Source organism: Pimephales promelas, chromosome 25, assembly GCF_988280905.1.
Source record: "Pimephales promelas chromosome 25, fPimPro1.hap1.1, whole genome shotgun sequence".
Classification (NCBI taxonomy): Eukaryota; Metazoa; Chordata; class Actinopteri; order Cypriniformes; family Leuciscidae; genus Pimephales; species Pimephales promelas.
In genome coordinates this window covers 17,905,196-17,932,504 of record NC_142793.1, presented here as the reverse complement: position 1 = coordinate 17,932,504, position 27,309 = coordinate 17,905,196, and the positions used below count along the sequence as shown (strand labels likewise).

General features: G+C 39.0%; 1 protein-coding gene across 4 annotated transcripts in view; it reads left to right on the top strand.

Moving 5' to 3' along the window:
- Positions 1–27,309, top strand: part of poc1b (POC1 centriolar protein B) — a 45,270-nt gene that overhangs the window by 5,622 nt on the left and 12,339 nt on the right. For 3 of the 4 annotated variants that reach the window (XR_005617256.2, XM_039647014.2, XM_089127929.1), the window contains exons 11-12: positions 21,615–21,836; positions 22,211–22,376. Coding sequence is in view for 3 of the 4 variants with exons in the window: in XM_039647014.2 (XP_039502948.2) it covers positions 21,615–21,836; positions 22,211–22,348 (360 nt within the window). In the remaining variant the exon portion in view is untranslated. Of the gene's footprint in view, positions 1–21,614; positions 21,837–22,210; positions 23,094–27,309 lie in introns of those variants that run through there. The other variant, XM_039647013.2, reaches the window with a different exon arrangement.

Here is a 27,309-nt window from a genome sequence, read left to right as displayed (position 1 = left end):
TTTGGGTATACTGGCCCGGGTAAGGTACTTTGTAATGTGTGTGTTGATGACCCAGGAAATACCCTGCATTTTCTCTCTGCTAATGCGGTGTATTGTAAGAGGGCAGTGTTTCAGATTCTTTCAAACTGGCACCTTGTCTTTTTGAACTATTTTTTTTTTAAATAACCGACTCATGGGGGTAATTTGTTTGTGAGTCAGACTACCTCTTGCCAGAAACAAAAAAAGGCTACTGAAGCTGCATGGTACATGGTTTAACCCACTGACTAGTCATCTAATCTTCTGGATGAGTAGTAGTTGAGTAGTAAAAAAATAGCCATAGCGTACCACTTTTACCATTCACACTTAAAAAGTGTTCAGTCCAGGATGCCCTCCCAAATCCGACCTGTCAGGGCCCATTTTCAGGGAAACCCTGTCATTGTCTGGCCCTGAGCATCCTGCAGTCCTTCAGGACAGAGTTTCCTCATTCTGCTTCCCTGCCTTGCGTGCATTGGAGAAGAGAAATGAGGAAGTGGACGGCAGAGAGAAGTATGACCCGTGGCGCCTTTTTGTGTGACGCTTCCTGCCATCACTTCCTCTTGACTGACTCTCTCTGGAGTCCTTTCAGCTTGAGTGTGTGTGTGTGTGTGTGCAGTGATGCGGTCCTCAATTGGTGGAACTCCTCTGCATGGCGTTCTTTGTTGACTCCCTGATGCATTATGCATAGACAACATAAGCAAGACCAGAGGCATCTGAACAGCAGGGAAAGGATCACGACTCAAGTATTAGCCTGTGTCAAAGCACTAGTGGGTCTGGTGGTAAGCAGTAGTTAGTTACGTCACTTTCCAATCCCACTCCCACCTCTTGTACATCAGTAAAATAAATCATATTTTACTATAATAATACCTTTTTTTTTTTTACTTGTATCGATATGTCTGTTTATTTGAGCATTCAAATCACATCCTACAGTGCAAGAGATATTGAATTAGTCACAGTCCAATTGCAATATTGTGATGCATCACTGCATATTGAATCTTGATATATCGCATGGTGAGGTAGTAGCGATACTTGATATATATATATGGTAAAAAATATTGTTTAACCGAAAGATTCTATGGTATAATATCATCTAATAATTAATAATACATAGATCAATCAATAAATTCAATACATTAATATTGTTAATTTAAATGATTAATAATTTTATACTTAAAAAAATTGGTTATCCTAATACTTACATTTTTGTAGACATTGAACTGCAACGTTGAACAACGTGCTGCTATTCAGCACAGTTCAAGAAGTTCAGTGTGATGTCAAGTGTAACATTCACTCTGTAAAAATGTCATTCTGTGGCTTATCTATCTATAAATCAAATGAGATTCTAAACAAAAGGTTTTTTGTGCTCTATATGTGGTCAAATTTAATAATCATTGTGGCTCCACGAGGATGACTATTCTTGTACAATATAAATGGGTTATTAGTTGCAACTTTATATTAACTTTATAATAAAAATTGGTACAGTTTTCTGATTGTGTCTGCTATTGATGTGCTATACGTGTAAGGTTAGAGACCGATTTCATGGTACGGTTAGGTTTAATTGTGAGTTAAGAGTGTAATAATAGATGCAATTAGAGAAATTAATTGCACGTAATTACAGGCAGGTGTTTTTTTAATAGAAGTATAATGTAAAAATATACAGTACATGCAAAAATAATTCATTCTAGGCTATTAAGTGCTTTCAAATTACTATTCAATAATAACATGTAATCAAATTAAAACATCATAATCTAGTTGTTCAACCGAGTGTGTGCATGCTTGTTTGTTTGAGGGTCTGTAGATGTGTGCGCGCCACCTGGTATTACGTGTCTGAAGGTTGCTTGTAGGGGTGACAGACAGGAAACAGGCAAAGAGCCTCTTCCTGTTTTGTAAAGAGCAGGAGATTGGGTGGCCGCGAGGTGTGGATGCCAGCTTGATGGCCTGCCACTGGCTCCGGTGACAAGACGTGACATGACGGAAGTAAATCGCTAAAGATAGAATGGCCCAGGGGAAGGTTCACTTTCCACCGGGAGAGCTTTGAGAAAGATAGCCTTACAGGGAGAGAGAGTGACTAGTCCAAAAAAATAGATTTGAATCAGATTGCCTTGGAATAGATATTCAGTTTATTGTTTGTGCTTTTTAGAGTTGTTTACTCAACCTTTATGGTGAAACGTACATAGCACCTTTCATTGAAGAAATGTAGGTGGTGAAGTGTGGAAATATGTGTTATGGTTATGCAACCGCAGTCATGTTTCAACTGTTATCGCAAATATCCTTTTTGTTATGACAGTAGGCGGCATTGGCACCAGAGTTATTACACCTTTCTTAGATTCTCCTGAAACTAACCGCAACTAAGGCAGATAATAAAAAGGGTCAGTTTGCATGTCTCATCCGGCCCATAATCCCCTGCACTGACCCAGGGACCTCAGACGAGGACTCCGGCAGACAAACAGGCGCTCACACATCAAAGACACAGGAACCTGGGTTGGTTCATCACTTATTCAGTGTAGGGCACACCCAGAACTCTGTGTGTCCGCCTTAATATTTCATCTCGTTTCTCGCCCATTGTGTCCGTCTGCGCCTCTTCCTTTCTTTTCTGCCTGTCCATTAAATACTGTTTTTCATCCACCCCTTTCATCTCTTTTTTTTCCCCCCATTCATCTGTTTTATCTGCTGTCTTTCGTGTTCCACCAAAGGCTATTGACCCATCTCCTAGAATAGAGCTGTTCCATCCATTGAGTCACACTAGCACTTTAACTTAATGGCTGATCTCACTTCCTCCATTAAAGCAGATGGTTCCTAAATAGTCCAGAACTCGTATTAAGTACCTGTCAAAACGAAGCACAATCACGTTGACTGTAGAGTTTAAAGGACCTTATCAGAATCTGGCTTAGGGTCTGTTTTTCCTCTCTCATCTGACATTCTCTCTTTCTCCATGAGCTCTCTCAAGGGTATATGGTGGCCCAGAGGGGCATAGCTTAAAATACGCTGACAGTTCGTCAACATTGATTCTAAAAATAGTCGGTCTGTGCTATTGCAGGTAACAGGGACACCTCAAAGGCAAACGGTGAGCTGCTCTCCTGCAATGCACTCACTGTGCTGTCCGTCTACCCAATCTCTTCTGTTTCAGATATTATGCTACAGCAGAAAAGGCAGTTTTGTTTACCGGATGAACCATCCTTTACAAAATTACTCATTCAGTTGTTTGGGGTCGGCAATATTTTTAATGTTTTAATGTAACCAGGCAAGGTTGATGAAAATGTAACTTTTCTTTTATTCACTAGTGGTGCAGAGTTTATACTTTTAACCATAACAATTGTAATGAGCTTTCCAGACATTTGAAAACATGCTAAAAGGCATCCTATTTCATCATTATTAAGGGAACTTGCAGATTTCAAGCCAACATTAGACCACCGCAATGGAAGAATAGATTAACTGCTCAATACTTTTGAATACCCACTCAATCCTCTATGTGATGCTAAATATACACTCCTCAGCAAACAGGTTTGTACATTATGAGCACTTTAATGCAGTAAAATGTTTGTTTGTGTACACGTTTTTTAACACCACAGCTACAGTATGGCCTCTTCAGAGCAGCAGAGCCTCTGTAAAAATGTAGCAATTAAAAACACAGGTCATCCCTCCATGACCCTTTACTTTAATAGAGAGGCGCTGCATGCGCGGTTTCATGATTTATTTTGATGCTCCATTTTACTGTCGCTTACCTCTTCACCTGTATGAGTTATTTTTAACATAGCACGAATGGAAGGCGGAAGCGCCTCTGTGAACTGCGTGGGATGAGCTATCAAAACAGCGCTTTTCACTGATGGAAAAAAAAAATTAAGCTCAAAACCAGCTACGTACCTGTACATACTCTTGGTAAATTGTTTTTATGGACGTTTTATTTTTAGTTGGTGAAGAGGTGAGTTTTGGTTGATTTTTCCGAAAAATAATAGACCTGAGTCTTAGATTAAAACGATATTTTTCAGAGTGTTTGAAACGAACAGGGGTAAGAAAATAAATCAGCTTCCTCTGAGCGAGAGTACATGAGGGTCATGGGCTCCGGAGGTACAGCTGAAACTCAATACTGATCAGGGTTAGAGGGTAAGATGTGTCCCACCTGTTAGGAAGTCATTCATTTCTATTCCTACACCAGCGCTCCCTCCCTTCTCTCCCATCTCATTCAATCTAGCTAAATCTGCCTGTTTCAGATGTTGTCCCAAATCTCTTTAGTTTTATTGTGTGTGATAATATCTTTTTTTCAAAATACACTATTCTTGTACACATTTCCATTCTTCCTATTGTACTTTTCACACTCTTTCCTGTTTATTTTTTCTGTAGTTTTATACCACAACCCTCCCTCTTTCTCTCACACCAGCCCTTTCCGACCCTGTTTTCCTTTCTTTTTCACACAAATACCACACGCACGCCGACAGCACCACTGTTGCCTGTTTGGCGTCAGCTGGCCTCGGCCTCACAATGAAATGCGTGGGGAATGTCTGTGACCCTTTGAACCTCAACCCCTTGCGTCCCACTCTCCCTGCCGCCCCTTCCTCTTCTCCTCTAATCCCCAACATCCACCTCCAGCCTCAGACCCGCAAGGGCTGTCAGGCGCCTCTCTGCCGACCCGTCCGGGCCTTATGGGCTTAACCCCTGCACAAGTCACAACATTCTTCCTTGCCTCTGGGAAATGCGTTAGCATTACTCATTCTCTAACCCCTCACACCTATTCCCTTGAAGATGAGGGGAAATCTTTGGGTTGAATTGGGCCGGGGGGGGGGGCTTTGACGTGGAACTTTGAAAGGAGGCAAGGCCCAGTCTAAAGTGCACTTAACCATAAAGCTTCACATTCCTCCCAGGGCCTCCTCTTGCGAAAGCAGTGACTACGCCAACCGCATTATTCACGTCTATCTCAAACACTCTCCAAAAATGCGGTGTTAAGAGATTGAGGTCAGTGAAGTCCTTATCTCAGAGTGCGTTAATGTCTTGTGTGTGTACACATCACCTTTTAACCCTTCAAACACTGCTTTAAATGCATTTCACTGGTGCGACAATCTGTTCTCTCAAGCCAATTTTAATGCAAGCAATTTTTTGTTGTTGTTGTATGCCAATATCCAGTTATCCAGTGAAGTGAAATCATGTTAAAGATGAAAACCAATGAAGTCCTGTTGTGTTGCTGATTCGCAATTAGTGGCAAGCTCATTGTGTGTCGCAGTTTCCCACAGATACTTTGCAGTTGATTTGGTATTACCAAGTTCAAAAGCAGATTATCTAGCATTTGTGTAGCAATGGGGTTTAGCTTAAATTAAATCCCACACAGGGACCCTCTTGTTTCAGTGTATTTGCTCAATTACCTACATTACTTTCTGATGTTTGAAAGTTAACACTTTTTTGTTTGTTTTTTTTGTTTAAGCCTGATAGCTGTAAATCTAAAGGAATTACACCAGCTATACAAAAGCTCTAAAATGTGATGTGAAGTTAAGGCTGGTGTAATTTTTTGTTTGTTTAAAGTAATTACTACATTCATTGTGTATTCAATGTTTTAATGCTAAACATGTTGTTCTTACTAGACTAATTTATCAAGACATACCCATAATTATTTTTAGGGATCCATGATATTTTGGTACCCTGTCAGTTATGAACCTCCAATAGAGTTAATTGTCATTGGTCAATGTTGTTGTTATTGGTCAAACATGTAGATTTAAAAAAAAATGTATGCCGTTTCCTAGTAAGTGGACCCTTGAATTAATACTAAATTAATGTTCCACTGCACCAGCAGACAACAGATGTATTTGTAAATATGAGACACTTTTTATTAACGTATAAAGATCATATGATGACCATGCAAGAGTTTCATAGCCAGTGTGGAGCCTCTTTTCCATCAGGCCCGGAAGCTAGATCACCATTAGCACAGAACTGAGAGAAACCTCCTCAACCTGAGAAATGACCCAGGGTCAGAATGTCTCCATCTACCTACTAGCCAAAGTTGATATTTGGAACTTGTGTGTGAGTACGCATGTAGTTCACAGGGCTGGTTTCCTGCCCATGATTTGTTTATTATGTACTTTCAATAAGGTTGCAATAGGTTACACACAGAACAGGGAGGCTTTACTTGAAATAAACATGGATTTAAGTTTTTCACATGTGTCTAACAGTAGTATTCAGGTAAGAAATGCTACAGAAATTAATCAAACAGTAAAGTAAAATAGTTTATTGTAAAATGAAAAAGAGATGAATGCTTACAATTAAGGTTACTAAAGTTATTTCATTCCCAAAAAATGACTGTATTTACCTTAATAGTTGGCAAGGCAGGAATTGTTTTTATAATTTTTTATGTATTTGGGCATTTAAGTGCAATACAAATGAAAAACAAGCCAATTTTGGTACTCACGACTCACAAACTGTCTGAGTGGCGGCTTTACATGTGCACCACTTATATAGATCAGTAGTGCATGCAATTTTGGTGTGAGTGTGAAACCTGTGGGAGTGAAATAAAATTATGCGCAATACAAGCACTGTTCAACCTGAGCGAATGAGACGAGATACTGTAGAAAATTAGTATTGGAAGCGTTTCAGATATTTCAGTACCGATACATATCGAAATATCAGTATTTTTGACGACACTAACACACAAATATTTATACAAACACATTGAATAGCTGAGGTTCATTTGAGGAAAACAATGCTCCTAGATCAGAAAAAGACCAAGTATTTTAATATTAATGGTTTCAAAAAATGTGAAATGATTGGGTAATTTAACATGACCACCAAACACTCTAATTTCTAATACCTTTTTATCTTCCTTCACCCCCTGGCTCGTAACAACCTTCCAGACCTTAAGTTAGCATATTCAGACAGTACAACCCTCTGAAATCTCATTATCTCTTCTTCGTCGGACATTGCATGATTGTATTTTTAGAAACCTGCATCGCTGCTGGGGGGGAAATTGGTTGCTTGATTCACCTCTGCTTCCCCCACATCTTCCATAAAGACTGATTTTATCCCACTCGCTCTGCCTCTTCCTCTTTGTGCTATTTACAGACTATCTCATGTGAGGGCAATGAGTTAGGAAACATGCTTAACAAGCGCTTCGCTGATGTCCCTGATTTTGCATGGATCAATCGGATTAGCCAGAATCAAATTACAGAATGTGTGTCCCTAGCATTGACTGGCACGACAGAAGTCGTATGTCCTGCAATGTTCTCTCTGTGTTTTGGAGAGTTGACACTGCCCCCATTTTCTTAATTTTACTCATCCAGAGGCTTAACTTGGAAGTCTGGGATTTGTATTTACAATATACATATTAGAGGGTTTATGTCATGCATGGAAATTGCATGAAGTGTAGACACAGGTAATCATTACTATTTAATTTTGGAAGCATATAGTTTGTCTAGCCAGATTTAAAGGGTTAGTTCACCCAAAAATGAAAATTATGTCTTTAATGACTCATCCTCATGTCGGCCCAAGCCCGTAAGACTAAGATTTAGTCCAAGCTTTCTGTCCCTCCATTGAAAATGCACGTGACATCAGTGGGTTAGTTGGAATGTTTTGAAACATCGAAAATACATTTTGGTCCAAAAATAACAAACTACGTCTTTATTCATCATTGTATTGTCTTCCAGTTCTGTTGTCAATCCGCTCAACATACAAAAATTGCTTCTATTGCTCTCCTCATTTTTAAGTCGCTTTTTTTAGAGGCGTCTGCTAAATGATTAAATGTAAATGGAATCATATTTTGTATTAGTGCAAGACCCCTCCCCCCACCCCCCATGCTGGAAAACAAACAGGTTTTCTGGAGTGCTGTTGGGGTTAAAAAGCGGTCATCAGGCTAAGTGATGACTACAAGTAAGTTAAGTCATTATAGTCATTATGGAGATCACTCAGCAGGAGCCCTTGTTGAATCAGGAAGAGCCACTTTGAATTTGAAATTACTGCATTGTTGAATTCACTTTGGATCGGGGAAATCCTCCAATGCAGACATTGTTCTGTTGTGGCCATTGTCGTGAGTATCAGATTAAAATGATAAAAGTTCTGCTCACCTACTCTGGTCTTCTGCATCCCCTTTTAACACTGGAATCATTTTATTGACTTGCTATAAAAAGCCTTGCGTTTCCGGTGAACTGCAGTAATGGTTCTCCACTGCTTGACAACCTTCGGTATTACCATGCAAAAGCACAAGTGTAAACAGCTGCTCTCACTTTATCAGAGGGGGATCTGCTTGCCCTGAGCCTAACCTTCAAGTAGGTGATGGAAGAATTGTGGAGGAATGGCGTTGGTGACTCTCTCATGTTTACTTACCTAAGTGAGTCTACATTTTTTCCAAGCCAACACTGGAAAACATCCAACTCTTCTCCTGCCGCTCCTCTTTCCCATCATTCTCTTGACCTGCATTGACCCCCTCGAAGCAGCAGTAGGTTCAGGTGTCAGGCTCGAAGCTCATGTTCCAAAGCGTTCTGGACATTTCTCACCCTTTTCTCTTCCTGTTCCCCCCCCCCACCTAACAGATATCCATCACTGTAGCATTTGGAATAGCGATGTCAGTGTTTTTTTGGCTAGGGATAAAATTAGCCACTAGTTTCACACCTTTCAAGTAGTTGGTGTATGTGATACCCCAGAGATGCCCAAAACTCTGTTCCGGTTTCACTGCTACTATCTGCTCCTGTCTGGAAAATGATGGGCTGTCTACTTAGCCTCTGAGAAAATCATGTCGTAGTCTGTGCTTAAGTGTCATGTTTTAAACATCTTCTCTGGCACTGGAAAAAATGGGATCTCATTTTTCTGATGACACTGTTCATTCTTAGCAGATCATCATCACTACTATTACTGCTAATAACAACAATAATAGTAATATATAAATAATTAAGTATATATATATATATATATATATATATATATATATATATAAATTATATTAAATAATACTTTTACTACTAATTATATAAAGCATTAAGAATATATATAAAACAATGTATTATTATTATTATTATTAAATAAGTTGTGTGTGTGTGTATATATATATATATATATATATATATAATGTGATTTTTTTTAATGTGAAGGGGGAGTACATAAAACTTATCTCACCTAAATGTTTAATGATGAATTAAATAGAAACACATATAGTATAATATATGTATAATATACACATATAATATATAATAACATATAAGACGCATAAATACAACAGAATATATATATGTGTATATATATACACACACACACATGAAATAAAATTGTTTAGATTTTTAAAAATATATATATTCTGTTGTATTTATGTGTCTTATATGTTTCTATTTAATTCATCATTAAACATTTAGGTGAGATAAATGTAATGTACACCCCCTTCACATTAAAAAGTCGTATTTGATAAAGTGATAAAGTGTGGTACCGATATATTTTGCAACCCTAATTCTAAAGAAATGCTCAAATCCAAATCAATTTATATCAGTGGTTAACAGATGAAGTCTGCCATTAGTTCTTTAAGTCTAAACATGATCAGAATTAGTCGTCTGGTATTTTTATTATGAATACATTTGTGTTTCTCAGTTTCACTTAAAACGTAGAGGGGACTTTTTAGGACATTAATGGCATGCGCAGGCCTCTTGAGGCCAAAGACCTCTTGAGCAGACTTCTCTAAAGCTGTAGGTTAACTTTGGACTAATAGGTTTTCTAAGAATCAGATCGTGAGAACTCACAAAGAAAGGGTCCAATACAGGCGTGATTTCTCTGTGAATGGCCTAATCGGCTTGCACTAGAATGAAAAGGTTTCACTGTCTTTATTTGTTGGCCATGCTGCTTAAGCAACACCTTGCATCAGCTTACAGTCAGACAGATAGCCTCTTTGTAAGTCTTGGATAAAGTGAGACGGCATGAGATTTTGCTGTATGCAAAGGTCTGTTGATTGAACCTGAATTGCCAAAAAGCAACATCCATATTGAATATCTTTGATTTTCCATTTATACTGGGAATTTGGAAATTTGGTGAAAGAGTGCACCTGTAGTTTTACATTTTCAATTTGAATTGCAGATGTCATACCTATTTAGAGCAACAGGAAGCTTCTCTCACTAATCTGCCGCCTCTGCCACCGGCTCATATGAGAGGAAGCGCAGGGGAGCCTTGATGTTATGCTTTATGGGGTTGACCTAGGGATATGCTGCACTCGAGCTTGTGGCTTTTTCACATGGTGACACTATTCTGAGACTCCCCGCCACTGATATCATCTCCCCTCTGCTTGTTCATCAATGCCTCATTTCTCCAGTGGCACGGAGGAAAATGATAGCATCTAGTGGGGAAGCTTCAGGGTTACCTTGATTTACAAAGAGGATGATGTTAGTTTGTTGCTGAAGTAATAGAGCAATACTCTTATAAAAGTAGAGATGCATGATGTATCTATACTATATTGGTTATTCACAGAAGATATTAGAGCTTTTTCAAGGCAGTGTTATTCTTGAATCAGCCTTGTGGGAACCGTGTTTCTTAGGAACGACAGAGTCGCCAGCCCATGTAGCTCTCTAGCTGATTTGACGTGAAGGTTCTGTCCGTCCGGTTTAGGAAGTAACGGTGGAGTTGAGAGGTGGCATGCTGAGACTGAGGCTCCCTGACGGAGCTCGGTGAAGGGCACAGGCTCAGCTGGACCCCATGCCACCTGCTGCTGTAGCTGTCAATCAAACGGCTGAACTTTTACTCTGTCCGCACTCTTTGCTGCAGTGCTGCAAGCTCATAAGCTGGAAATAGTGAGGAAAACATACTGAGACACTTTCTACTCCACTCTGCTTTTGAGAAAAGGGATGAAAAATGAGGGAATCTTGTATGTGTTGATTTGCAGATTAAATGCAGCATTTGGTATTCATTACTGGCACATGCTTAGGACGTTTCCGCCCGTTCTACTTGTTTGTTTTATGTATTAAGCACTGTAATACGGAAATGATTTATTTCCATGCCTGCTGAGGGCGTAATTTGGCATATGTTTCAGAGAGGGGTAAATATTTTAAAAGTGGATAATTCTTTGAAAGCGGATTTAAAATAGGTTAATGATACGAAAAGACGCCTGACAGACTCCTGCGAGGGACGTCGCCTGTCTGCCAGTATTCGACTCAGCGGGGAACAGAAAAACAAGCAGGCGAGAATGTGCAAGAACAAATCTGTAGTCCATAGCAAATATGAAGACTACATAATGAAGTTTAATGATTTTTTTTTCGTTTCTAAATTGCAAATTACTCAAAGGTACCTTACAATGGGGCAACAACTAGGGGTGCGCGATACGACTAATTAGACTTGTAACCGACTAGTCTGAAACTAAGAAACACCCGTGTTTGGTACGATTAAACGCACTCTGGTATGATTGCTCTGATAGTGCGGTTCATTTGAATAAATGTGAACGCTGCCATCCGAACTCTGGTGGACAAGTTGCTTCCAAACAAACTCTGGTGAAATATAAACACAACACAGACTAAAGACTTGTAAACGAACAAAAAACAGGACATGATGTCACAAGATATGAATGCTCTAGCATAGGCCCTACCTGTTTTTTAATCGTCCATGACAGTTCGGTACAGGCATAAGAAATCAGAGAGGTGTGTGTGTGTGTGTGTGTGTATATGATCAATTTTAAATACTTAATCTGTTAAACCAAAGATTCAAATCCCAAAATAAAATTAGGTGCTAAATATGTGGTGTTTGCCTTTTGTTATGATCATTTAATATTTAGGCTGTCTTAATAAAATAAAGCAATCCTTTAAAATTTGCCAATTTAGGCATATTTATTGATCTCTCAACTGTATCAGTGGAGGATCAATACAACCAAACAACCAACTTTGACGTGATCATTTTCCGCTGTTATTATATGGCTCGATTAAGATTTCGGAAACCGTGTCCTTCAACAAAAAGTTGTAAAATGTCTCTTGCGGTCATCTTTTGGATAAGTGCAGTTATTATTTTTTGAGTTGACGGGATCACATCGGTGGTGCATTTGCATGATTTTGCTACTCTCTCCTATGCTAGGACTTATGTGCCAGTGCTGAATATTTGTACATGTCTCCAGTTGAATTATTATATGCAATAACTTGCATAAAAATTTTCCTTTTTCATAAAACTTTTCATTTTTCTCCCCGTGCTCGTCTTTCGTGTGGTCATTTCTGAGGCTGCCACGGAGAAAACGCATCTTAAGTAAAATAAAAAGATTTTGTGTCTTCTCCAGAGACACTTGAAAATAATGTATTGTAAATGTATTATCAGCATCATTTAGAAGCAAGTAATTTGATACCACCAGTTCTCCTGTAATTACCACTCAAGTACATCTTAAACACAGGGGCCACCCCCCAGCTTTTGTTTCTTTTCCAACCCATTTTCCAATTTAGCGTTCAGACAGCAATAGCTCTTGAGTTCACATGTGATGGCATTTGAGGTCTCACCAACTCATCTCTTTTCAGCACCAGCATGCCACGATTTTGTGAACCGCAGGTAGCAATGTTCTGTTGTAGTTCAAATGCATTTGGATCATTGCATTTCTGACAACGTCCCACTCTTAAATGGAAAATCCACAGTATATTTTGGCTCTGTCACAGTATTCTGGCTCTCACAGCTGTGCACAGCCGCCGTTGAGCAAGAGAATTAAAAATTAAAGCAGAAATGGGTGATTGAGAGAGAGGAAGAACGAGAAGAGAAGGGGGTGAGATCGGAAACCAATGTGCTGACTGCACCTTAAAATAAGTGGAAGTGCAGTGAGGATGGCGACAGGCTGGAACAAAATGTTAGAAATAATAAAAAAAGAACTAATTGAATTACACAATATGCCAGTTGTTACTATTATTATATTTACTATTATATTTACTTGTACTATTAGCTCTGTTTTATAAACACGTTAAAATTAATCCACGTTAAAATAATTGTATATCATTATAATTCTATACAATATATTACATATAATTAAATTATATGTAACTTTTTTTTTAATTGGTTAAAAATAAAATAAACATTTTTAATAGAAACTTATTTTTTTAATTAAAATTGATTATTTGTGTGTGTGTGTGTATATATATATATATATATATATATATATATATATATATATATATATATAGCTTAAAAAAATTGATAATTGAAAAGTGGATAGCAAAAATGAGGAGAACTATCGAACATGGGAGAATATTGTGTCGCGTGACTCGCGTCCAGCCCACATTAAACAATGCTGGCCACTTTCATCGTAATGCAACTGACAGTCACCCACTTGCATGTCGTATAATATTAATCCCATTTTCTTTTCACACATTTTATGAGTTTTATATGACAACTCTATTGACACCAACAGATCTCCCAATGTCACTTACGATTGCACAACGTGCCACATGTACAGCACACGGCCTTTATGTGTCAAACATTTTTATGGCATGGTAGTACATCATGTTCTCATTTAACCTTGTGCAAGTGTTTTCTTATCTTTTTTCTCCCACACTTAAAAGAGCATTTGATTGTAAAGCCACAAAAAGCAGAAGAGAGGATGTGGACTCTTTTGGTGTGAACAGTTTGTCGATGGGGGTTGGATCTAACACGTCTCAATGAGGTGTCAGTTGGCGGCGTGATATCTCCTGCTGATAGCAAAGCTTTTACAGTCAGTGGGCTGTTGACCCTGGCGTTAATCATTGGCTGTAAGATCAGTATGGTTGTGCATAAAAGCCAAGATAAGCATGGTGCTTTAGTATTCAATTGGGCAGCTTGTGTTTTTTATTGCAGTTTTGGATTTCCAATGCTGTTGGACTTTGCCTTTTTTTTTCCTCACCTTGCTTATGCAGCCTGGCAGATATGTGCTATGATTGCCAGCATGTTTGCTCATTACCAAGTTTTTGTATTATGTAAAATATCAGTTTTAATTTATTGCATTTATTAACAAATTATAATCAATTTTATTTTATTTGTTTATTTTATCACAGACATGTTTGATTTCATTTTATTTTGGGATTTCGTTAACTCAAATAACATGACCTCCTTATCCCTTCTTCCTTTTTGGCTTCTAGACAGATGGCAACATAAGTGAGATGGGGTGACAGGGAAGGATAGTACAGGGACCTGAAAGTATCATAAAAGAAGTCAATGAAACTTGAGTGCCATATTTTTTTCAAGTCTTTTGAAGCCATCAGTTTTGCAGGAGCAGATCTGAACCAGACAGCTGGAATCAGATTGAATCAGTGAGTTGAACTCAAGAACTGAATCAGTCTGTTTAGTGAACGAATCACTCAGACTCAAACTCTCCATACCTCTCTGTTTTCCTCATCCCTGCATGACCACAATCCAGGGTGCTCTTAGCCAGCAGAAGGCAGTAATAATCAATTACCCACAGGCAGAACTGTGACATCAGTTACTCAAAGACAGCCGAATTTAATTTCCTGCCCTCCATCCGCCGCGTAATGCCATGTTAATGGTTTCCTGCTTAGAAACATTACGGCTGCCACAACGGGCATCAATTTGTATCTGCTACGAGCAGCGCCACAGTGAGCTGACCTGTGCCAAACACACACTTTTCTCTGCCTTGCATGATACTTGGACTGTAGAGTTTAGACTGTACGCTGAACCTGCCTTCTCTACTGATTTTTTTATTTTATTGTGTTGATTACAAGCGTGCCGCACAAGCCCTGAAAAGTGAAGCCAAAGCGTCTCGATCGCACCCCGGTGGCCGGTCCTAGTATAGGTCATAAACCCCGCCTCCCCATGTTATTCAACGGCTTGTGAGACCAACTAAACAATTAAATTACACTTTTTCCAGATGATTTCTGTCATTAATTGTAGTTTTTATTACACTGATGTAATTTCAAGTGTTTGTTTTAAAATAAGTTTGTTTTTAGTTAGTTATTTGATGCGGTGGTGGTGACGTCATGATTGACAGCTGCGATTGAAGGGTTTTCTAAACGAAGTAGTCATTGAAGCACCCACTTTTTTTCGGGATCTTCAGAGGACTGAGGAGATTGTAGCTTTGGATTTAAGATATGAATTTCTTTAATTAATTTTTTATAAAGTGCCGGAGCGTGTGCTTGCGATTGATTCTACGAGAGTTAGGGCGGGGCCTTGATTTCGCGCCTTTACTTCCTGCTCACTACTACGCATGTCTGGTTCCGAAATCGCAACTGTGCAGACTCAAGTTCCAAGATGTGACCAATGGAAGAGAGCGCAGGGGTGTCGTCCATCTTTTTTTAAAGTCCATGCTTGATTATATAGTGGGGTAGTGTTGAAAAGGTTGCTACAATGTAACGTTTTCAGAGATATATCATATCAGTCATTTCAGCACCACTCAATTGTCTATGACTATGAAATTTCCTTGCAATTTTGGAGTGAAAAATGTTTTTCAGTGTCTCTACTTTTTGTAAACACACTTTTGCTTTTGAATAGTTGATAGCTTAGCTAGCTTCATTTTCTTTTAATCCGAACACCGAGGCTGACTTTGTCTCATGCTAAGCCTGTTTTTAAGGTCGATATTTTTATTCACTCCTAAATTAGCATTTTACCTGAGGATAGTAAACAAATTTCTATTTTTCTTTGTTATACTGAATTAAAATAGTGCATAAACTGTACCTTCAAGACTTAACCTTCACCTTAACCTTTTCTCACAGTGACTCATCTTTGCCTACTCTGAGAGGCTAAATTTCCTCCTACTCATCCTCAGTTAACACCACTACCACCTACAATGCAGCCCGTATGTTTAACCTTGCATGCATTCCTGGCAACATGCGCTGCGTTCCAGACAAAACAAGCGTTTCAGGCCGCGAACTTCAGTCGCTCTCGCAAGGGCATTTAATGTTGCATTTTTCCATCACGACTGCCGAGCACTGGGTGTCACAGGCTCTTGAATGAAAATGAATGGAGTTTGTTTGAATGCTTTAGAATGTCCTTGATTGGGAAATGATGGACGTGGTTTCCAAGAACTTAGAAAATTCAAAGTTCTTGTAATCTTTTTTTTTCCTATTCCTATTTTCTAAGTCAGCATATTAGATTGATTTCTGAAGGATAATGTGATACTAACGACCTGCAGTATTGGCTGCTAAAAAGCTTTTATTCACAAGAAATTTCATTTTAAAATTATAATGATATTTACCACTATTCAAACTACTTCTACTAATAATAGTACTAATTAATAAATTAATACTAATGCATAAAAAATAAGTTATATTATTAAATAAAAATATTATTAATTTATGTACAGTAATTTATTATTATTATTATTTTACAATTTTGTTCATTAGGAGTTTAATAGGTTTTTAAAGGGTCATATAGTCGTACATGCACTTTTACCAGTTGATTGTACTGAAATATGTCACAAGCATCATATAATGATAAAAATCCATCCAGTGTTTTTATTTTAATCTTGTTTTCCCCTGTCACACGGTCGGATGCCCCTCCCACTGCCTTTGATTGACAACGTCACCACCGTTTCTACACAGAACCGCCCTGAGCAAGCTGTCAACATAGTCCGTCACTAAGTGATTGTTCGTTATTACACCCAAGAACAGAACACCACACCGCAGTCATTTTGATGTTCCTAAATCCGAACCGCTGAAGATGCAGTGGCTGAGTTTGGTTTTCGAAGGGAATGTTCCCCACAATCAACCGTCAATGGCCGCCATTCTTTCTCCAAAATATACCTTCAACTGTTGTCAAGGCAACACTCCACGTGCAAAACGCCAGCAGAACAGTGGGACGGGGTGAGCAAAGCTAATTATCATTTAAAGGCATATGCACTGAAACGGCGTGCTGAAAACAGAGCTGTTTTTGACCAGGTAAAATTAGTGTTTTCTTAAAATACTAAATAGAATTTTTAATAAATGTATATTACAAAGTTTTCATTTAGACCCTAAACATTCATATTAACTTGCAAAAATGGAATTATATGACCCCTTGTACTTTTAATGTTAAAGATGTGATGGAATGAGTGTCTTCCCTCATTTCAGCGTCACCCGACCTTCTCAATGCCCCCTCCTTCATACACATTTCGGTTTTGTGATTTTTGGGGCATTTGGAACCATTAGGTGTGTGTGTGAGCGTGAATGCGCCTGATGACTCATCCAGTCTGTGGGATCTGAAAACAGTGCCTCCAATAGGAATTGGGTCAGAACACAGCATTCATCCTCCCTCTTTGACTGTTTTGTGGAGGGATCCCCCATTTTCTTCAAACGAGGGCTTCCGATTTGAGTTCCACCTGTCGAATTTTTATTCTAATTAAATTACAAAGAATCCCCTAATGATTTGATATCATTCTGTCTGATTGTTTTTGAATCCATTCTTTTTATTCCAGATTCATTTATTCAGTGCATCCTCGTTTGCATAATCGAGTTATATCATATCCTTTGGAGTTGGCATTTCGTGGTTTCAGGTCACTGGTGGTGTCGGCACTCATTGTGAACACGGCTCATGAAGAGCAGATGAGATTGTACTGACAGCGATATGCAGGTTTTATTGCTGTGTTTGGTTGTGTTGTTCCCAATGAGGGCGTTCACCTCAGTCACAATCGAAATGTGACATAACCACTTAGTCACAGAGCTGGTTATAAAATGCTGCAGTTTTTTGGTATCTCTCAAAACGGATATTTATCTTCCCTGAAGCCAACGTGTGGGCGAGCGAATGGTGGTTTGATACGAGAACAGACGGAGAGGGAAAAAGGAAGTGTCTGCTTCCCCTACCATAGCATGCTGGAGCCATCTCTGCTATTCCATATTGGTTTTTCAGTACATCTTTTCATCTGGAAAACTAACCAAACAGCTCTGCTTTTAAAGGCAAGGGTCAAGTTTTGCGTGTACATGCATGTGTTTGTTCGTCTCGAAAGTGTGTGTTTCTCATTTCGGGACTAAGACCCTTTTCAAAGCCCAATTTCCTGAGCACCGATACACACCAAAGCAAAAGCAGGTCCTCTTTGGGCTTCACCCATAACCTGACCTTCTATGCTGCAGACAGCTGTGGTTTTGGTCCCCTGACAGGATATGGCCTACATTCAGAGTGACAAGTGTTGGTTTCACTTTTCCACTAGGCCAGCCAGTGCGAGGGTCAAATACACCATAATAAAGAAGTCAGGCTTGGCTTGCAAAAATAGCCATCATCGAAATCAGTGAAGTAGGACATGTGCAAATATGATAACATGATATAGCGGTGCAGGGATTTTTAACTATAATGAACTGTCCAGACATTAATGCTCATCATTCACAAGTCTATTTGTGTGTGTGTGTGTGTGTGTCTGTTTGGATTCATGCTTAAAAGTCTATGATTGGATCATTATTGAATTATAATTATGTTTCTAGCACGTTATGCATTTGGAAACAGTTCTTCTAACCCTAATTGATGGTGTGTAGCTTTTTATTTCCTAAACAACCACGTAAGAAAATGCATCATGGCCATACACCAGGATGACAATATCAAGATGCATCAAGCTCAACTTGTGAAAGAATGATTAGGAGCAAGCAAAAAGATGTGCTTAAGAAGACTTTACTGGTTACTTGACTCTCCTCTGCATCAATTTAGTCAAGATCAGGTATTGACAGACAATCCAAGAGTCAAGCAAAGTCCCCTCCAGCACATCCCAAAGACTTTCAATGAATGTAAGGTCTGCATTCATGTGCAAAAAAATAATTCAATCATGCTTAGGGTTAGAAGAACTTATGTCAAACATATAACATGCATTAATGCAATAATGATCACTGCAAAAATGATCCATTCATTGACGAATAGATAATGAATCCATTCCAAATAGTCACTTAAATCCAAGACGGTTCACTTAAAAGCAATGAATAATTTTTCAGCATTATTTTAAGAGTCTAAAATTGCTCTTTTCTTTTTCCCATTTTTCCTGTCAGTTGTTTCAGAGTCTCAGTTGAGTCTTAGAGATCTCAAAATTGAGTCTTATTGAGTTCTGAAGCCAGATACTACCTTAAACCCCATTATAGACAACCTTTAGAAGACACTTCACACGGCAGAAAAACCAGCCTCTGATCCATAGAAAGACTGTTGAAAGAAAAAGATTTGGCGATATTGGACTATAAAGAGGCTTGCAGGTCAAAGAGCTAATGCCTCCTTCCTTGATCTCAATAAGGATTTCCTTGTACAAGAGAGCTCACTTTAATGGCATTACATGGCATCCTGTGACAAGGAAATATCTTCTGTCACAAGACCAGATCTGCGAGTGGTTTAGTGGCAGTGAGAGAGTGCTTATCTGTTTAAAATATAAAACCATTTGGGGACTTTCAGTGCCTATCCTTGAGGACAAGCATACGCTTCTGCAAATGAAGGACATTTGACATTTCTCGCACTGGCACGGACACATCGTTCTAATATTAGCGCTAATGAGGAGTCGATATTGTTGTGAGGGGGCCGTTGAAGAAGGTGTCTTCCCATTTTTTTTAATGAGTAGACGACCAGACACGACTTCAACGGCTGCTCTGATCTTGTCAAGTATCCAGTCATTATGCTCCATTTCCCAGGTGTTCAATGAGGAAAGCAGTGATATTTCAAAGGTTTGTTGGGGGGGTTTCGGTGTTGTTTAGGGAGCTCATAAATATTCCCAATGGCCCAGTGAAGTACCTGCTTAGCGGCCAGCAAGCCCGTTGACATAAATTATATCAGCGCTCAGTGTGCTGGCATAAAGACCCTTGGTCTCAGAGTTGAATGAATATGTTCAAACTGTAATGACCCACCTGTGCCCACTTCAAACTTCAGACTGCAACACCGTGTTGTGTTTGACTGAACACATCAGTTGTTAATAAGACGCACATTCTCAGAACGGTCCGGGAAAGATTGAAGTCAGTTCACATATCGCTTACACTGTCACCAAGGGAACAGAATGAGTGTAATTCTTTGCTAGCAACCCCAGGTACCCCTGTTGTCATGGCAACTGGTGAAGCAATCAAGCCGAGGTCACTCATTCACCCTGCAACACAGGATAGTCTCTTGCTTAACCTGAGCCCATTGAGAAAGAAACACTAGGCCAAGTCTGACCTTTCCGCTTTGGTAAGGCAGGGTTATGTGCGATTAGATATGACAGTAAGATAACTCTAATGTTAGAGCTATTTCTGCTTTGAAAAGGTTGCCTCTGATTTTTCCTGGAAAACCTTAAAAGTCAAATAAATGAATTGTCTTGTGCAGTAAACAATACGATTGTGTGTTGTTGTTGTTGTTTTTTGTGAATCAAACGCATACAGCTTACTATTGTAAGACTCACTGGTTGTTCATATTACAATGTGTAATTAAAGATAAAAGATGCACATTATTAGCTTTGTCAGTAGTATGCCAAATAAATTTGGTCCTAGGGGAACATTTCACTCTAGGGGGACTTCTCTAGTTCTTATAACTCACCAGTGCAAAAGCCCTTATTTAGAGGAATCTGAGCTGGAGGTTCTTTCCTGGTTCGAACCGTTATGTCATGCATACACAGAGACCCTTACCTTACCTCAGTCATTTTCATAAATGAGACACTGCTACTAGCACAGACGGAAATTTCCAAGGGCTGTTTTCCACTAGGATAGAGAAACTAAACACACACGGAAGAAGATACGAGGTTTGGAGCTTAGCGTGATCGAGGTCGGAGCGTGAAGCGTGTAAATGAGGCTAGCAGATGTTTTCCAGATGTGGCTGGTGGGTGCAGGAGGACCCCAGAACCAACCCTTAACACACTGACAGCTTTGTTCACCTACTCCCTCCCTTCCTAGGCCATGATGCTGTCTCTCAGGCCTGAGCTTTGAAGTCAGGACGCTGCACAGGAAGTAAGGGTCTGCAATCGATTTTCTTCCTGCATTAGGGCAGGAATGTATGACCCTCCCCTCCTCCTCTTCGCTTTGTCTCTCTCTTCTGGAACGGTTCAAGATTTTGGTTGTGTGCATGATAGGGTCAGAGGCCCATGTACTGATTCTGTGTTTCTATCATGTATTGTTAGCAAAAAGATGACTGTGATGTGCATTTTTTTTCATGTTCAACTAATGTCTACCACAATGAACCATACCAAACCTATAAGATTTTTTTTAATCGGTGTAATACAAAAGAAGAAATTAAAACATTGTTTTTGATGCACCGTTTTGGATGAAACATTTTTTAGGGCCAAAATCTATGACCAATTCTCTTGTTTAATTAGCAGAAAAATATTATAGCATTTGCCGTGTGGCCAATGTTGCTATCTGAGACAGCTAGCTTGGTTCCTTCAAAGTTGTGTTGGATTTCCTCAGTGGTCCCCAACCCTTCTATCACTGTTTTCTATGTTCATGGAGTAAATAAGTCTATAAACTGTGAGTACATGCCTTTTTTTAAAATCTTTACTACCCCAAAAAGGAGTTCCTGTATCTAAAATTATGGGGTACTTTCACCATTATTTATATGGGTGAGGAAAAGGTGAATAGGAATCATTTCTTTCAAGCTCCAAAATTGGCCATAAAATAGTCATTATGAAGTCTTATGAAGCCATAAAATAGCTCTGATTGAGGAACAGGCCAAAATACCAATACTAATTTTATGTTGTTTCATTGGAAATAAGCACCTGGTACATTCTGCCAAACATCCCTTTTGGGATCTGCATAAGAAAGAATGTCAAACAAGTTTGGAATGATATGATGGTGAAAAATTTTAATTTTGGTTTCCTAATTCCTCAGGATGTAAGGAGCCATGATATTGGCACAAGCAGCAGAGGTCAGCACATCTCAGGTATTGACTCAGGTCCAGCTAGGACTCATAATCGACCCAAAGATGGGGAGGATGAAGAAGAAAGGTTTCCTGGTGGCATGACAGCATCTGCAGCCGAGCACTCTGGGATCCCATCAAACCTTACTAGCACTCTGGAGAACATTGTACAGCAGTTGGACATCCTGACCCAGGTGAACTGCTTTTAGGTCATCTAATTCTGTTGAATAGTGCTATTTTGTCTAGATCTACCCAGCAAATCAGCTTGTTTTTCCTTTGTCAAATTTGAACTTTGTTTAAAGATAAGGTCATATTTACTATTGTTTGACCATTTTTGTGGTTAAAATCAAGTCATTTCATCAGGAATCCATGCAATGGGGAATTTTGTGTGAGGCTGAAAGAGTTCTTCATGCGGATTTCGCAAGAAATTTAAGTTGGTCGTGCAAATTTGCTGTGTTGCCCAACAGAAAGTGACTTCTGTGTGAGCTGTGAGTCATAAATAGCTACACTAACCCAGTCTACAAAATGTCACTTAAACTGTCTTAAACTGTTGGTTTTCATATCTCAGACCGTTGCTGTCCTCGAGGAGCGTCTTACACTGACCGAAGACAAACTGAGGACATGCCTGGACAACCAGGTCCTGCTTTTGCAACAGACACAACAAGTGGACCGATCTGACGAGGAAACCGAAGGATCATCTGTGTGAGGAAAACCCAGTGGTCCTCACTTCAATGGTAACTTCCTCTGGCCTGCAGAGGGGGACCAAATCCCTTATTCTTTTTTCATTTTAGCTTATAGACATCCAGCTGTGTCATTCCAAATGAGGACATTGGACTTAACAATGCAAAAATAAGGACACAAGATGAAAAGCTGGATGAGGGTAGGGTAGGGTAGAAGGGGGATTTGAGGGATCGTACAGCAGTCTCACCCAAAAACATGTCATGTTAAGAGGACAGCTGCAGCTAAGAAAACATCCCAGTCATGTTTTCACAGAGACTGAAAGAATAGACATACATGCACAGATTTTTACTGTATCCAAAGGTTTGTGTCTGCTGCATGTATTATGTAAATATAGACCATTATGAATGAATTACAGCTCAAGTCTTTGATGCGATTGTGTCCAAGGCAGCATGAATGGCTTGTGCATGTGTAAGAGAGAGAGAGACTGAGTAAGTGTCCTCAGAGACACTCGCAGTCTTGTTTACTCTTTCTCAATCAGTCGCAGCCTTGTGGCTTTCCTCTGGCTGGAGGTCAGACGGAAGTAGGGAGCCAATCGACAGAAGGCCCAGCGGTGCTTGTTTGCTTTGTGTACCGCATCCGTCTGTGTGCAGCAGCTCTACTTAAGTCTTCACCACAGTCTTGTATAAAAACAATGCATCCAACAGCAGTGAAAGAAAATAATGTACCTGGTATCTTCAACAAAATGGTATATTAAATTGTTTAGATATGCATGTGTGTGTGTGTGTTTTAGGGCTGTCAAAATTAACGTGTTAACACATGCAATTATTTATTTCCGTTTAACCCCTTAGCTGTCACCCCCCTTTTTGAGAATGGGGGTTAAAATGCACTATTCACAATTGTTTTAATTCAAGAATGCTTTGGAATATATACCATATATTTTGGTCTTGTTTTAAAGAAAACACTCAGCAGATTATTGCTGAAGTGACAACACTTCAAAAAATTAAAGTATGAAAAAGTTATGGAAGTTTAAATTTACAGTAAATCAAATACACTGTACTATAAATATTTTTTTATTTTATATAAAATATATATTTTACAAAATATTTTTACCTTAAAATAAATCTAACCAAGTTATGTTCCAAATTTGAAGTTGATATCACAAAAATGTAAGGTTTTGTTTAGGCGTAGTACCAAAAATAGCCACCGGGCGCCATTGAATTTAGTTGTATACATTCTGCCTTATCACAATTAACGCAGCATTGTTTTTTACGTCATCATTTGGCTACGGTGTAGTATTATATGATCACTCTATCATTTATTCAACTGAATTAAACAATTCAAGCGTGATAAGACATAAAAAAACATAATCTCACAGTCTTAAATGAGTTAAATAAAATCTTAAATGACCGTAAAGAGTTGAGTCCATGGGATAGGTGTCAGGTCCACATCATGTGCTTCAGTACTTAAAGTGACAGCAGCCTAATAAACCGGTGGCTGTGATGTCTTTCATTTATGTAAATCACAGAACAAAAGACATAGAAAATCACTCACTGCTCATGACTGGATAACATTCGTAGCTTTAATTAAGCAATAAAATTTGAGAGACTAGTGCTGTATCGTGAATAAGTCACGGCTGAAGGGCGTTGTTAGGCACGAGTTTAGCCGTGACTTATTCACGATACAGCACATGCCTTGAGTACCTTATTTTTTTTATAAAACGTTTACCACACAACAAAAATATTCAAGTAAAAAAATATGTATTAGTGCAACTTTCAAATCAACTTTCAACTTTTCAAAGTAAAATCGCTTGAAAAAAATAGTCCCTAACTGTGAACAGCAACAAATATCCAATGTGTAATATGCATAAAAGCTCAAATAAAAACAACATAGGAAACGTCCTCAAACTTTTTCATTTTTTTTTTTACAACAAAGAATGTAATATTTCCTCTATAAAATAGCTTATCTCTGAGTATGAGACAATTAACATTCATTTTCTGTTTATTCCGTCAATTTCTCTCTGGACTTATTTATAAACCTTACTAAATATTTACATAAATAAAAACACAAGGGCACATATTTTGATAGGTGGCCTATTTTATATATTTTATTAATGATATTAATTAAGTTGCTAGAATGCTGCCTAACAAGAGATGCATTTTTTTCTTTCATTTTTGTTTATTTAAATTTATTTGAACATCTCCGTTTATGTTGATACGGGTGGTTGCTAAGGGTGTTGCGCAGTGATAAATAGAACCATTGGGTGAATTGGTTATAGCCGTGAAGAGTGAAGTGCTTGATAACTTAATATTATTTTAGATTAATTTGGAGATTAACTGTGAAATTATTACAATATAAAAATATATACTATAATATTACTGCAGAAAAATGTGATTTAGTTTATTTTTTAATCGATTGATGGCAGTAGTTTATATATGTTCTCATAAGAATTTTTCATAAACACCACAAAAAATTTGTTGTGCAAATTCCAGGCAAACATCTCTCCAACTACTTCCTGTGCAGCACACAGTCTTGCACAGAAAGCAGGTGTGCGTGTGACCTCTCTGTGCACAACACGAGTCCCTTGTCTCCGGCGGGGCCCTGAAAAAGGGCTAGAGCAACCAACTTGCGAACGAAGAACAAAGAGAAGACAATGGAAATGTACGCATGTGTGCCTGTGTAAAAGTGGTTTTGTGTGGCTGTCTACTCAAGCATGTGCCTGTGTGCTTATGGATTTGTGCGCATGCACATTCCTGCAAGACCCACATATGGTAAAGTGGTTGCCTGCTTATGAGGCAAGGCAAGGTTAACATTATCCCCCCCACAGACATCAGAAGACGAGTTCTTCCTTCTGTTAGCCGGGACTGGCTGGCGTTGAAACAGAGCAATTTTAGGAAATTCCCTCTGACCTTCTGTTCTAGTGAAGAACAGATAAAGGTAGAGGAATGGAAAAGAGGTCGCATGTATTGTTTCTGCAGTGCCACCTGCACAGAATAGACCTGCTCCATTTTTTTTAGATTAGGGGAACACGTCTGTTGAGAGGTTTTCTCTTTCAACAAATATAGATAGCGGAAAGTTTAAAGATAGGTATACATCTGTTGTGGCTCGGAGATGTTTCTTGAAGTTTCTGAACTGGTAAGAGAAACCCTGGTTTCAGCAGCTTTTGGACAGTGTATTAAAACCACTGAACATTTGAGGAGCAGAACTGCTCCTTCCAAGCGTTTTGATCTGTAGGACTGAATTGGATTCACTTGTTTTAGCCTCGTCTTGTCATAAATCCATCATACACGTATCTTGAGATCTGTGGCTCACACTATGACCTTTAAATCATATGTTCCTATTCACAGCTGTGTTTTAAAGCGCCCTCACACCTGGTTTATTGAGCGGGGTGTTTTCCAAATCCAGGTGGCTTCACCCCCAGTTTTGATTATTTTTGGCTAGTACATAAACTTGTTCCAACCTCACAGTTTTGAAATGCTTATTGGTCTCTAAAATGACTACAGAACAAAACAAAGGACAAAAAAGTAAAACAATGTTGCACTTAAATGACTTTGTTTTTTGGTGGGGATAGATCAAATATACAAATTAGACATTTAATATTTTCAGTCTCCATTTTAATCCACTTTTATTAACAATAGTTGATGTATATGTTTAGCATGTCACACTTGTTGATGTCATGTTTTTTATTAAATATTTTCGATATTACTTACAGTGGGGCCAAAAAGTATTTAGTCAGCCACTTATTGTGCAAGTTCTCCTACTTAGTATGATGAGAGAGGTCTGTAATTTTCATCGTAGGTACACTTTAACCATGAGAGACAAAAATGAAAAAAAAAAAAAAAATCCAGGAAATCACATTGTAGGATTTTTAAAGAATTCATTTGTAAATTATGGTGAAAAATAAGTATTTTCTCAATAACAAAAGTTCAACTCAATACTGTGTAACATACCCTTTGTTGGCAATGACAGAGGTCAAACGTTTCATGCAAGTCTTCACCAGGTTTGCACACACTGTAGCTGGTGTTTTGTCCCATTCGTCCATGCAGATCTCCTAGAGCAGTGATGTTTCGGGGTTGTCGCTGGCCAACACTTACTCCACGAATTTTCTATGGAGTTGAGGTCTGGAGACTGGCTAGGCCACTCCAGGACCTTGAAATGCTTTTTACAGAGCCACTCCTTCGTTGCCCGGGTGGTGTGTTTGGGATCATTGTCATGCTGGAAGATCCAGCCATTTTCATCTTCAAGGCTCCCCCTGATGGAAGGAGGTTTTGACTTAAAATCTCATGATACATGGCCCCGTTCATTCTTCCCTCAACACGGATCAGCTTTCCTGTCCCCTTTGCAGAAAAACAGCCTCAAAGCATGATGTCTCCTCCCCCATGCTTACAGTAGGTATGGTGTTCTTGGGATGCAACTGTGCATTCTTCTTCCTCAAAACACAGCAAGTTGAGTTTTTACCAAAAACTTCTTGATATTCTCCCAATCCTCTTCTGGATCATCCATATTCTCTCTGGCAAACTTCAGACAGCCCTGGACATGTACTGGCTTAAGCAGGGGGACACGCCTGGCACTGCAGGATTAGAGTCCCTCTCGGTGTAGTGTGTTACTTACGGTAGCTTTTGTTACTTTGGTTCATTCATCAGGTCTCTCCGTGTAGTTCTGGGATTTTTACTCACCGTTCTCATGATCATTTTGACCCCACGGATGAGATCTTGCGTGGAGCCCCAGATCGAGGGAGATTATCAGTGGTCTTGTATGTCTTCCATTTTCACAATTGCTCCCACAGTTGATTTTTTTTCACACCAAGCTGCTCGCATATTGTAGATTCACTCTTCCCAGCCTGGTGCAGGTCTACAATTTTCTTCCTGTTGTCCTTGGACAGCTCTTTGGTCTTGGCCATGGTTGAGTTTGGAGTGTGACTGTTTGAGGCTTTGGACAGGTGGCTTTCATACAGATAACAGGTTCAAACAGGAACCGAGTGGAGGACAG